At 36.0% G+C, this 12,225-nt stretch overlaps 2 protein-coding genes and 1 long non-coding RNA gene across 5 annotated transcripts; 1 reads left to right on the forward strand and 2 right to left on the reverse strand.

The window, feature by feature from the left end:
• Positions 1 to 995: 995 nt before the first annotated feature.
• slc26a1 (solute carrier family 26 member 1) lies at positions 996 to 6,734 on the reverse strand. Of its 3 annotated transcripts, none has more exons than XM_043221998.1 (4): positions 6,633 to 6,734; positions 5,016 to 5,129; positions 3,401 to 4,042; positions 996 to 2,686 (listed from the first exon to the last, which is right to left on the reverse strand). In XM_043221998.1, the coding sequence occupies exons 3-4, from the start codon at positions 4,013 to 4,015 to the stop codon at positions 1,169 to 1,171; spliced, it is 2,133 nt and encodes a 710-aa protein (XP_043077933.1). In that variant the 5' UTR covers positions 4,016 to 4,042; positions 5,016 to 5,129; positions 6,633 to 6,734; the 3' UTR covers positions 996 to 1,168. The 3 variants fall into 3 exon arrangements, with proteins under 3 accessions (XP_043077933.1, XP_043077934.1, XP_043077935.1); XM_043221999.1 differs by having other exon boundaries at positions 4,949 to 5,129; XM_043222000.1 differs by lacking the exon at positions 5,016 to 5,129 and having other exon boundaries at positions 6,633 to 6,724.
• Positions 6,735 to 7,943: 1,209 nt separating this feature from the next.
• On the forward strand, positions 7,944 to 10,746 carry LOC122326722. The gene is made up of 3 exons (XR_006247500.1): positions 7,944 to 8,328; positions 9,458 to 9,653; positions 10,626 to 10,746. It is a non-coding gene; the product is annotated as an uncharacterized LOC122326722 (long non-coding RNA).
• On the reverse strand, positions 9,200 to 11,434 carry rbp4l (retinol binding protein 4, like). The gene is made up of 6 exons (XM_043221834.1): positions 11,112 to 11,434; positions 10,879 to 10,996; positions 10,639 to 10,775; positions 9,794 to 9,906; positions 9,494 to 9,706; positions 9,200 to 9,367 (listed from the first exon to the last, which is right to left on the reverse strand). The coding sequence occupies exons 2-6, from the start codon at positions 10,993 to 10,995 to the stop codon at positions 9,357 to 9,359; spliced, it is 591 nt and encodes a 196-aa protein (XP_043077769.1). The 5' UTR covers position 10,996; positions 11,112 to 11,434; the 3' UTR covers positions 9,200 to 9,356.
• Positions 11,435 to 12,225: the final 791 nt, after the last annotated feature.

A 12,225-nucleotide genomic window follows, 5' to 3' on the forward strand; every position in this document is an offset into this window, starting at 1 on the left:
AGGATGCTAGTGCGATAAATTATTAGGATAGCTTTGCTCCACTGATAAGTGATAAGAATTTGGACTTGTGTTGCAAAACTGACACAAATAAGGTACAAACAACTAAATCTGCAGTAAGTGGAGTAGCCTGTCTTCAACCAAGGTACAGTAGCTGCAATGCGATTTTTGTGTGTTTTTCTTGGTAAAAACGCGGACAGTTGTTCCTGTGCAACACGGGGTTTCGACTACTTTGTATACAATACAATAAGTGAACTGAAACCAAAAGACATAGCGTCGTGTAATGTAATCATTATGTGAGGCGACAGGCGGATCCGTATGACGGAGTACAAATATTAGTTATTGACACTGGTTTAAAGTATAATCAGATCTCCGGGTGAAATTTGTCCTTCACTTTTATTTCTTCAAGAACACCACAAAAACATTTTCACATTTTAAAGGCAGTAAAATTGACAACTTAAAATCACAGATCTGTATTGTCTTCTCATGGTCCTGTAGCAATTATCTGTTGAGATATATATATATATATATATATATATATATATATATATATATATATATATATATATATATATATATATAAATTAGTTAAAGGGCAGGTTTTTGCACCAATCACAAATGAAATAAATTATTTGTCTTGTTTTAAATTTAAAACTGTATTAAATCTGCTTCTGAGATCCTAGTTTCATAGTCAGGGCTTAGCCAATTAGGACATTTAAGTAATTTTTATAAACATACCTTAGAAAAAATCATTACTGGTATCTATCTTAAGACAAAACAAAGGCCCTGGTATGTTTTAAGTTCAGATCAGTTCAAGTTTCTTTCAATTGAAACAGCTCAGATTTACATTTGTTTGTTTACATTAGTATAGGACTAGGCTTAAGCCTTGTCTGTGAAACTAGTGGTTAGCATCTCAGAAATATGGTATTTTGATAGATATATAAAAAAATTAACACATACATGTAATTTTGTCCTCCAGTGTGTATAATAACCCCTGAGTTTGTACAGTAGGCTAGCACAATATTCAAAATGTTCATATTCAGTTCAAACATGGGTGGAATATTTGGGAATATAAATCTTGTTAATTTCATGATTATTCATAACATTTCTAAGAACTGAATATCGTGTTTCATGTGTTTTTTTCAGCTGTTGAGGCCCATTTGTGGATACATTACACAGACGAGTCATTAACCAGTTGTGTCGTACGAGTTGCAAAACAAACAGCACTGTGGATGGTATGAAATGACAGTTGTTCCAAGTCTTTGTCATCAACCCCGAAGAAAGAGCCTCTTCTTAAAGAATCTATCACTGGTGTGTTGCAACAAGCTAGAATTACATTCACACCAACTTCTTTATAGTCTTTCAAAATCATTTTGAAGGTGCTCACTCCTGTTGTGTCTATTATAGATATGCAGGAGCAATCTAAGATGATAGTATGAAAATCAGCGTTTTTGGTAAGCAAGTTTACACTTACATCTCCATTGGTTTCATCTACTCTATCTGTTTTTTTCGCAGCCTTATCTCTAGCTTTTTTCTCAAGTTTTCTTCTGCGGGTTATTTCAAGGAATGGCTCAAGATCAGTAGCTTTATATAAAGATTTTAAAAAGAAGTCTTTGTTGGCGTAAAAAAGAGGTGCTTGAAAACGAAAGATCTTCACCTTTGGAACAGGCGAAAGATTGTCATACTCTTCCATGTCCTCAAAGTCATTGGTTTGTTCAATTTGTCCCAGTAACGAAACCTTAGGATTCTGAGTCTGGACTACCACGCAGATCATAGAGAAGACCACACCAATCAGAAGTCCAATCTCCACGCTAATTAAAGCAGTTGAGCTCATGGTCACCAACCAGACAATTGCTTCGATCTTGCTTTCACGCCATTGCTTAGGGACGTCTACAAATTTGCGCAGGGCGCCTCGAAGACTGACAATGATGATGCAGGCGAGGACGCATTTCTGCAGGGCGTAGAAAAATGGTGCAAAAAAAAGAAGGACCAGAAGAACCACTAAGGCACTCACTACACTGGAGACCTGAGTCTGGCAACCTGTTGAGTCCTTCACCATAGTTTTTGCAAGGGCGGCACTTGTAGTGAAAGAATGGAAAAATGAAGGAATTATATTGCAGAACCCAATTGCTATCATTTCTTGGTTGGGCCTAACTGTGTAGCCATTCTTTTTAGCAAACATCTCAGACAGAGAAACTGTAAATGCAAAACTGATGACAGCTAATGGAATGGCATCATATGCTACACGGGGCATCAGTTCAACCCTGGGCACCTTTGGCGGAATGAAACCAGTTGGAATGGCACCTGAGATACTGGAGCTAAACTGTCCGTTTAGATCAGCAAAGTGAGAAACTATTGTGGCAACTGCCACTACGACCAGTTCGATGGGCATTGGGATCTTTAAACGGTCTTTATAGCGATCCTGGATCTCTTTTGCTGTAAGCAATACTATGATGCATATGGCACTTGTTATTAAGTCACAGTAGTTGGTTTTGTGTATGTTCTTGAAGATGCTGATCCAAGTGACCACCACTGTGCCGTAGCCTTGGTGTCGAGGGATCTTAAGGCCAAGCAGGTACTTTGCCTGGACTGTGAGGATAGTGCAAGATGCCCCAGTGGCAAAGCCATCAAGCATAGGAGCAGACAGATAAACCGAGACAAAGCCCAGCCTGAGAATGGCCATCAGCACCTGAGGAGAAAATACAATACACAAAAAGACATTATATTTCTTTGTATTATGAAAATGTCTTATTCTGTTTATTTCTAAATATAATAAATATAGAATTTGTGTTCCAAAGGGCACTTATCTTAGATATAAAAGTGCTTCACGATGCACCTTTTTGTCTAAATGGTTCTATAAAGAACCTTTAACATCTGAAGATTTTTTCTGTATCACAAACTTTAAGAAACATTCCTTGGATTCTGTCACTCAGATTTATTTATTTATTTCTTAGTTCAATGGTTACAGTGCTTCACATCTTTGTGGGGTAATTTGCAGATGTGATTTAAAGGGTCAGTTATTAAATGAAATTATGTCATTAATTACTGACCCTCATGTCATTATATTTTTGATGAAATCAGAGAGCCGTCTGACACACAGTTGGTGTCAGAGGTCCAGAAACGTAGTAAATACATCAGTAAAACAGTCCATGACACATCAATTGTTTTTGTTTTCTTTGCTCAAAAAAGTATTCTCCTAGCGTTGCAAAACTGAAGTTGAGCCACTGATGTCTTTTACCCATGTTTTTATATTAGTTTCTGGAACTTGAGGGTCAGATGGCTCTTTGATTTCATCAAAAACATGTATTCTAAAGATAAACAAAGGTCTTACAGGTTTGAAACGACATGACAATGATAGAATTTTCATTTTTGGGGTGAACTAACACTAAGATTGTGCACGTACCTGGTAGACTCCGGCAAGAAATGTTAAAGCTGTGGCAATGCTAATGGCATAGCATTCCTTTCCACATTCCATATTCAGTGCTATAATCTTCAAGTTGACCAGAGTAGTGTTAGCATTCCCAGTGTCATTTAACTCTAATGCGTTTTTTGGGCTGTCTTCATTCAAATCAAAGCCTGCAAGGTAAACCTCTCGGTCCACAACTTGTCCAACCATCAAACTCATGAGGCTGAAGATGCCCACAGAAACATGTCTTGATGTTCCCATGAAAAAATAAATGATGTTTGAAAAAAATGATGTGTACAAGCCATAGATGGGATCCAAGCCAGCCAGCAGGCAGTATGCAATGGCTTGAGGGATCAATATGATGCCAATTATGATCCCAGACATCAGATCTCCCCATATATATTCCTTTAACTTGTACTTCGGAAGCCATTTCACTACAGGGAAGAAGCCTGATAGAGTTTTCTTCAGTTTAGATCCTGAGCAGGAGAGGTTTCGCTGCAACTTGGTCTTGACAATCTCACGAATCTGTTTCCTCTCTTGCACTCTACGCTTTAGTGGACCCACAGTCACAGAGTTTAGGTCCTCCATGTCTTCCAGTGATGAAGGACCCATGTACTGATGAGGCTTTTAAGACAGCTCCTGAAAAAGAGACAAAGACCTTTGATCAGTTTGTGATCTCCTTTAAAGATCAAACTGGATGTCTGTTAAATTGAGGTAACTGATTAATCGTGCTTGGAGCAAGTGTGAATGGAAAACGGTTTCTGCGTTTTCTTTTTTTAGCTGTTTCTGTGGGAAAGTCAATAATTAGTCATGCAAGTTAACACGATTATCTAAGGTTATACACCAATCAGTGTCTGAGAGGGTTTAACATGCTAGGGACAGCATTTACCGATCATTAGAAATGATTCTCACATACTTCTCTTATCAAAGCCCCTGAAGCTGTTTGATCTGTGGACTAGAGCAAAACGGGGAAACAACAGCTTATTGTCTATTTCATTACTTTTAGGACTATGCACAAATTATTATTCCGATACAGCTGTTTTGCGATGTTAAAGTCCCTGACTTTTTATAATCATTAATAAAATTCCACAAATACAGATGTACTGTATACGACATAGCATATACATCTGTGAACTGTTCAAAGCAATTCCTGTGTAAAAGTTACTAATTAGTTGAAAGAAACATTTCACCAATCATTTATTTTTGATTCCTTGTTCCATTAAATCCTCTTTATGTTATTGTGTCACGCATCTGTTGTAGGTTTGGATGCGCCAGACATTGGTCTCTAATCAAAACAAGTATGCATGCTATTTATCTCCTAATTGCCTTTTTATTGGAGGGTCATAAAATCACCATTTAGATATGAAACTGTTTTTCATGATAGAGTCTCATGAAGTTTATAGGTCTATATTTGAACTGGCATTAACATCAGCAAACTATTTTCCCGTATAGTTATTCTTCTTGCAAAGCAGATGTATGCTCATCGTGTTTTTGAATTTTAAGACAAATAACAATCTAAAAGCAACTCTTAAGTACGACACTCACCTGAATAAACGACTTCTTAAAGGAACAAGCTATAAAATGAACAAAACATTTAGATTTATTCACTAACCTCTCTATACCCTGCCTCCCACCAGCTAAACGAAAAGCAGCGGTGTAAGTCCATGCTTCAGTATGCAAAAACCTTTAGGCAGTCCCCATTTCCAACATCAGTCCTTTTCATAGGCTGTAAGAACAAAAGGCGGAAGTGTTGTGTCCCTCCTGAGTTAAATATATGCTAGCTTGTAATGCTCTGCATTGAGCAATATCTGGGCATCATGACAATAAGGTGTAAAGAACCAATCTTTTACCAGTTCTTATGAAGCAAAACCAATTCACACATTAGATCGTGCTACAAAATATAATGAATGAATTTTTGCCACATGAGAAGAAATTAAAATACTTTTGCTTATACACTTGCACTGGAATTTGATTTTATACATCTGCAGATAACATAACATAAGACATGTTTTAAGATTTATGCACAGTGAAATGCGTACATTAGATTCAATTATGAATGCTTTCTCTTAATTGTCTTAGCTCATTTAAATAAAATTGACATTAAAAACAATAGCAGGGCAAGGGCTTAAGTAGTCAATCTTTTACTACTTCTTCTAAAATTGAGTAAAAACATTTTACACATCAGATCGTTCCATGAAAAATAAAGAATATACTAGTTAAATGAGTTATATAGTGAACTAGTTTCTGAAACATCTCTTTGTTGCTGGAAAATGCAGAGATGTTTAATGGCACATCTAAAAATTTTACACTGACTTGAAAAGCTGCTGTTGTTCGTGTTATGTACAGGATGTATGGCATGTATGCTGTGAAAAACTGTGAAATGTGATTTACATGCTAATTTCTGTGAAGACTCTTTCATCATAAATATTCTACGTTTAACTATTTCTCACATGATAGCTGCCTCCCGTGGATCATATGGGAGGTTTTTACAAGACAATGGTGGTATTTTGGTGGTACAATATATTTTATTATACCATTATAATATAACTCACAGTTAATGTTTGTTAGACTAAATTTGGTGATGTGCAAGTTTGTATTTATTCTTTTTCTGGTATTGTACTGTATGTTTTGTCCGATAGTGTTTTTTGTGTTTGTATGCGTTTCCATTCATTTATATTATTAATACTGTGTCAACAAATAACAAAGGGCGAGTTCAGGCAGTTCCTGTTTATTTTATGAATTGTGAGCTTCTTTCATCTGGTAGAATAATGACTGTGTGGTTAAGAATAATGTTTCCTATCTTCCTAACTGTAGACATACAGTACAGTTGTTGTGATCAGATCTGGCAGGTTGCATATACAGAAATCTCTGTCCACTTTATATGAGCTCAGTTATGAGTCATACTTTATGAGTGACTATGAATGAATGACAGGCAAACCTTGGTCTTTGGCAAACCTTGGTCTTATGTATGGTATGTCTTAATTGTAGTAAGAGTTCATATAATATGTACAAATTCATTGTTTAATAGTTCAATATTTTATAAATTGTCTTAAATTCCAAAAAGGAAATCTATTACATGACATGAATGTGTCAAAAGGCACGCTGCTTTGTCTTGATTTCCTATTAAATGTTATTGTGATATCATACTAATATATAAAAGCTGTTTATAAGAGGAAGCCCACCACCATATAAAGATTGAGGATTAATATTTCGGGAAACAGGGACTCACCCTTATCATAGGAGCGGATGAGTAGAATGGAGAATACATTTGCCATGCCTTCACTGCTGAATTTCCCGGTGCGATTAGCTTGGCTGTCTGAATAGAGCAAAGGATTGTGGGTAAAGATGTTGCTCCGCTTTCTTAACCCTCAGCAACCAATCATAGACAGATGGAGATAGAGGAAGAGAGAAAAGGGAGGGCTGTGGGCTGATCACCATAGAAACAGTGCCACCCACAGTCTCTACATAGTATTACTGAATTTATATGTGGCTGGAAGTATAGTGCACAATGAGCCACACAGGAACAAAAGATATATATATATATATATATATATATATATATATATATATATATATATATATATATATATATATATATATATATATATAAATTCTATTGCATTTGAATTTGATTTTACATTTACACATAGATAAAGCTGCATAAAGCTTCTGATTATTTATGTATCTGTATAATCAGGATGTGTACCTTAAAGTGTATGTTTAAATGTTTAGTTCGTTGTTGTTTGTGTTGTTGAAATGCTTTCTGTTGATTGGCCCACAATATAAAATGTGTAAGTTGTTCTCCCTAAATGTTTAACACTGTTTGTGCCGGTGGCTCTGTGTTGCTGTCTGTTTTTTTTTTTGATCAGCCGATCTGCCCGAACAGCTCAGCCAATGGTGTGAGACTGGGGTGTGGCTACCTGTTTGTCCAAACAAGGGAAGACAGAGCAAAGCGTTTGAGGAAACCTGTTTGAAAATAGTCACTTATGGCAGTGATCATGTAGCGAATGACATTTATTTGTGAAATATTTAAAATTCGGAGAAGATGTGTGTAAAGAAAAAATTCATCTTAGGTGACTGCGTTTATGTGAGGCAGCATACTAGATTACAGACATGTTAATGTCAAAGGATATTCAGTGTTTGCTGAGCTGCTTTGTTCTCTTTGTTCTTTTTTATTGGTATATAAGACTCATTACATACGACCTTTTAAAACATTGTTTCTCCACAGTAAAATAAATTATTTCTTCGAGTTAAGCTTCAAGTTCAGGTCAGTATTTCAATATATTTGCCGACATTCTGTCACTTTATTAATGTTTAGAAATTGCTGGGTATCACAGTATGACACTCATTTATTTTATCAAAATGTTTTAGGAACATGTACTACGTGTTGCCGCTTAAGTGAACTTCCATGACTTAAGCTATGTTTTCAAGATTGTTCAAGATTGTTTTTAAAAAAATGCAGGAGTTTTATTTTCTGGCTGTTATTATCAAAACTGTGTTCAATATAACTTGCACATTGTCAAGGCTCATAACAAACTTTGTTAAATGAATATGTATATTATTAGGCTATATAATGGTAATGGAAAGTCCTTAGTGTCATGATGATGAAGGGTTTAAACATCCAAAAGAGGTAGCTGTGTTTTTGAAATATAAACATTTTTATTTTATTTAAATCCTACTTTTTAATTGTAAGTGTTATTTAGTATAGTACATGTTGAAAAACTGTGCCAGACTTCCAGTCTGGAGTCTAGACCTTTCTACATCTTGTTTACCTACATTGTCAGGATTTAAAAGCCCCTTATGTCATTAACCCTGACTTTCTCCAGCAGAGACTTGGCTCAGTACAGACAATCTGTTCTGTCTCCAAGACACCAGCTGGCATGAGAATACTTATCGGCAGTCGTAACAAGAACAGTTTTCAGAAGGTATTAACCTATTGTAGATAAATTGGCAAGACCACAGATGACCCAACATACTTAGAAGCGCATGCTGCACTTACTAACACAGCATTTTTGAATATTTTCAATTTGTTGGACTGATTTTGTGAATTATTTTATGTGTATTACTGCTAGATTAACATTGAAAAGATCATGCCTTTTATCTATTGATAGACTTAATTTTTATCACTGTCAAAATTCTTAAGTTAGCAATGATGCAATGACACTTCTCAACTGAGAATGGGTAATAAATTTCTATCTGGATAATTTAGATTAGCCTAGGGCCCTTTCCTAATAAAATGTCCTACAGTTGTCCGGCAACATTGCTCAAAAAAAAGCTGCCCAATGTGTCATGAGCCTTTGAATCTCCAAGACTCATTTGACTCTGGACTGGTATGATTCAAATTACACTTAATTCTAATACATTGTCTGAGTTTAGTTTTAAACATTTAAAACATCTACTTAATAGCTTGTGAATCTGTTAAGACATGCTAAGACAAAATATTTTTTTCTGCTGCAGATGTATTATAGTACATATTAGAAAATATAACATTTTATAGCATTTGTCCAATTGTCTGAAAATGTATATCATTTTTTAAAATAATATAATTACTAAAGCCTAGTAACTACACTAAAGTAGATCATTTGATTTGTTTTTTTTTTGCCTTTTGTGATGTATGCTATATGCCGATTCTCTTCTTTTTGGCATTGGTTATTAATGCAGATATGCTGTGGAGTATAATATATCCCTTTCAGTTTGTACACAAATGTGGATGATATGCAAAACAATGCGCAACCACCCACCACTATGAATTCCATAAAAATGTACAAAAGGAAGTTTTGTTTAAAAAATATTTATTGTCACACACACTTAACACAGTACAAGATTCCCTTGAATTAAGAAGTTCGATGATCTGATGTCTCCCTGATGCACACGTGCATCTCTACAGCGCTGAAATGGAATGCCCCCGGATGCCGCTTAATATTCCAGCATGCTCTTTGTTTGCTCTGACAGCTTAGCAAGCCCCTGTAAAATGTGAGATGAAAAATCAGATCCAAACTGCATGCACAATGAACAGTTAACTGAATTAATATGACTGCTTTTGTTGTATTGCAGCAAAACCGTAAGCCTGACTTCTCTCAATGGACTTACCGGATTGCAGGACGGGCTGGAACTGACCAGCCATGCAGATCTCGTCTTGTTTCTGGCGGACGATGCGCTGGATTGCAGGAGGCAGGCCACGGGGGTTGCGTGAGAAAACCAGGGCATAGCCATCCTCGCATGTGCCATCATCCTTCAGAGTGCGGCAAGCGTAGGTGATAGCATAGTTGTCATAGTCGGTGTCAATGACCCAGTAGTTGTCACCTTTATGAAGAAAAAACGATAAGTCAACTGATTCATGTGACAGTAATGGAAACAGGTGTGATAACGGGTACAGGAGCGTCTTCTCACCTCCGCTGGACAGATAGCTAGCCAAGCCCTGATAGTTCATGAACATCTTGCCAGGAGTGCTTGGGTCAGGAACACTGTACTGGGCAGCCATGTCAGCACACACAACCCAGAATCTGTAAAGAGTTAACAGGATCAGCATTAGCATGTCACATCATAAATATTTCTCAGTTAACTAAGAGCCTGAATAAAGCAGGATTAGCATTAGCATGGGACGTCACTGCTGTCATATATTTAAACTTAATTGCTAAATCAACACAGAATTCGTAAGCAGCAGGATTACCATTAGCATATGACGTCATTACTATTGTGTATTTAAGCTTGTCTGAATCAAGCAGTAGGCTAAGATTAGCAATAGCATGTGATGTCATTGTTATCAAATTTGCTTTATGTTCTCAGAACTATCAAAATGTCCAGATTTTCCCATTTTTAAGCGTTTGAAGAACATTTGTCTTGGTTATGTGAATATTAAAGACATTGACATTCAATTCAATTTTGTTATTTCGCAAACACTATTTAAATGTTATGTTTAAATATTCTCTAAACCTACTTACACAAAGAAACATTCCATAAGTTTAACTAATGTTTTTGCGCTAACGTTTTCACTAAAAACCAGATATCTTTGAAGCATCATTCTATTATTGTGACCGAAAGAATATTTTTTCATAACTTCAAGAGAGTCTCCAAAGTTCAGAGAACATTCTTGTTAGATTGAGTTAGCAGAATTAGCATTAGCATGTGATATTATCGCAATCTTATTTAATCTTTTTTAAGCTTATTAAGCTTTCTGAATCAAATGTCACTGAACGCTTCATTGTTACACTCATACTTTCAGACTCATCACTAACCCGAAAAGAGTTACTCGGCCCTTGGAAGAGGCAGTCATGGTGCCGTCATCATCAATGGTGTATTCGGCAGAGATGTTGTCCTGGAGGAAGAGTCCCTCTGGGTCTTTCTTCTGCTGAGCGTACCATTTGCCTGCATACTACAAGATAAAATACAACAGGTTAGGTCAGCCTGTCTCTTTTAAGATCGAAAATGTGCGCTTTTTTATTCACTCTGAAATCATTAAACTGCGTACTACATACTCTCTTGGGGTCAAAGTTGTCCTTGACTGTAAAACTATCCACAATGCAGGAGGAAGACCAGCAGCGCTCAATGTAGGACAGAAAAACCACCAGCAGGGCAAACTTGTAGTATTCCATTCTGAGCAAATGAGAAGTCAATCACAGTTGCTTATCAACTCATTGCAGTTTAGTTTAGTTGCAGTTAAGTTACAGAAGGGGCTACAGAAGGGGCTACAGAAAACACTAGATCTTACCTGTTTACTTTGTTGCTGTTTGGAGTGAATGAAAGGAAGGTTTCAGTGGTGTAGAATCTCTCTTTGTGGTTCTCCACAAGGCTGTGTTGTCTACACTGAGCAAAGGCCCTTTTATACCAACTCCACAGACAGGCTTATTGATTATTTTCACTTCTTGTGACTAAATAAGGTTCTTAAATCTATGGTTAATCCGGTTGTAGAAATCCTCACTGTAATCTGGCTTCTCGGTTCAACCCTCCCATGCTCGCCAAAAAACAATTAAAGCTTTATGCAACTCTAGTGAATGTAGTAAGACTTTATCTGTAAAGCAGAACATCTGGCAATTGTTTCGGGGGAAAAAAATCAATTTTGGAAACAAATTGGGTTTTTCGGAACACTTATTGCAGTATTTTATGTTATTAGGTAATTTTTGGGAATAGTTTAATTCCAAATATTGGATCTAATAAAAAAACTCTTGTATATGTGTGTATATATATATATATATATATATATATATATATATATATATATATATATATATATATATATATATATATATATATATATATATATATTCTCTCAGTAAAGTAGTTACTGGTCTGTATCATCCCTTGGCAGATTATTACCTAAAAGCTAGAATTTTGCTTACTAGGGTGGCTCTTATTTTGAAAAAGACTGCTTTTTAGTTTTGCATTTCTATGTTTAAATCTAGATCTTTGGTGGGCTTTATATTGATGATTATTATGGTAGTAAAAGAGAAGCTAATAGATAAGATCTAGAGGTTTAAAATTGAGTCTGAGTTATAAAACCACTCCAATAAATTTTACAGATGTTTTTTTTCCAGTGATGAACAAGCTTTAGCTAATGCAAGATGTACTAAGTGTCCAATAATGTGAAAACAAGACAAGGCAAATTGTTGTGTTGGGCTGATTGTGATTGTTGATTTGAGTGGGGAGGGTGCATGTTCCAGTGTTATCTTCATGACAAAAGGCTCCTAGAGGCTTTGTGTTGTTTTGATTAGATGGACGCGATTACGGAAGCAGCTTTATTCGTTATGAAAATCTGTTATGTAATAATGTAATTGGCTCTCTCTAGATTTGTGTGGCGTGTTCACATTAATGTGCCATTCGTCACG

This window comes from Puntigrus tetrazona, chromosome 21 (genome assembly GCF_018831695.1).
Source record: "Puntigrus tetrazona isolate hp1 chromosome 21, ASM1883169v1, whole genome shotgun sequence".
NCBI lineage: Eukaryota > Metazoa > Chordata > Actinopteri > Cypriniformes > Cyprinidae > Puntigrus > Puntigrus tetrazona.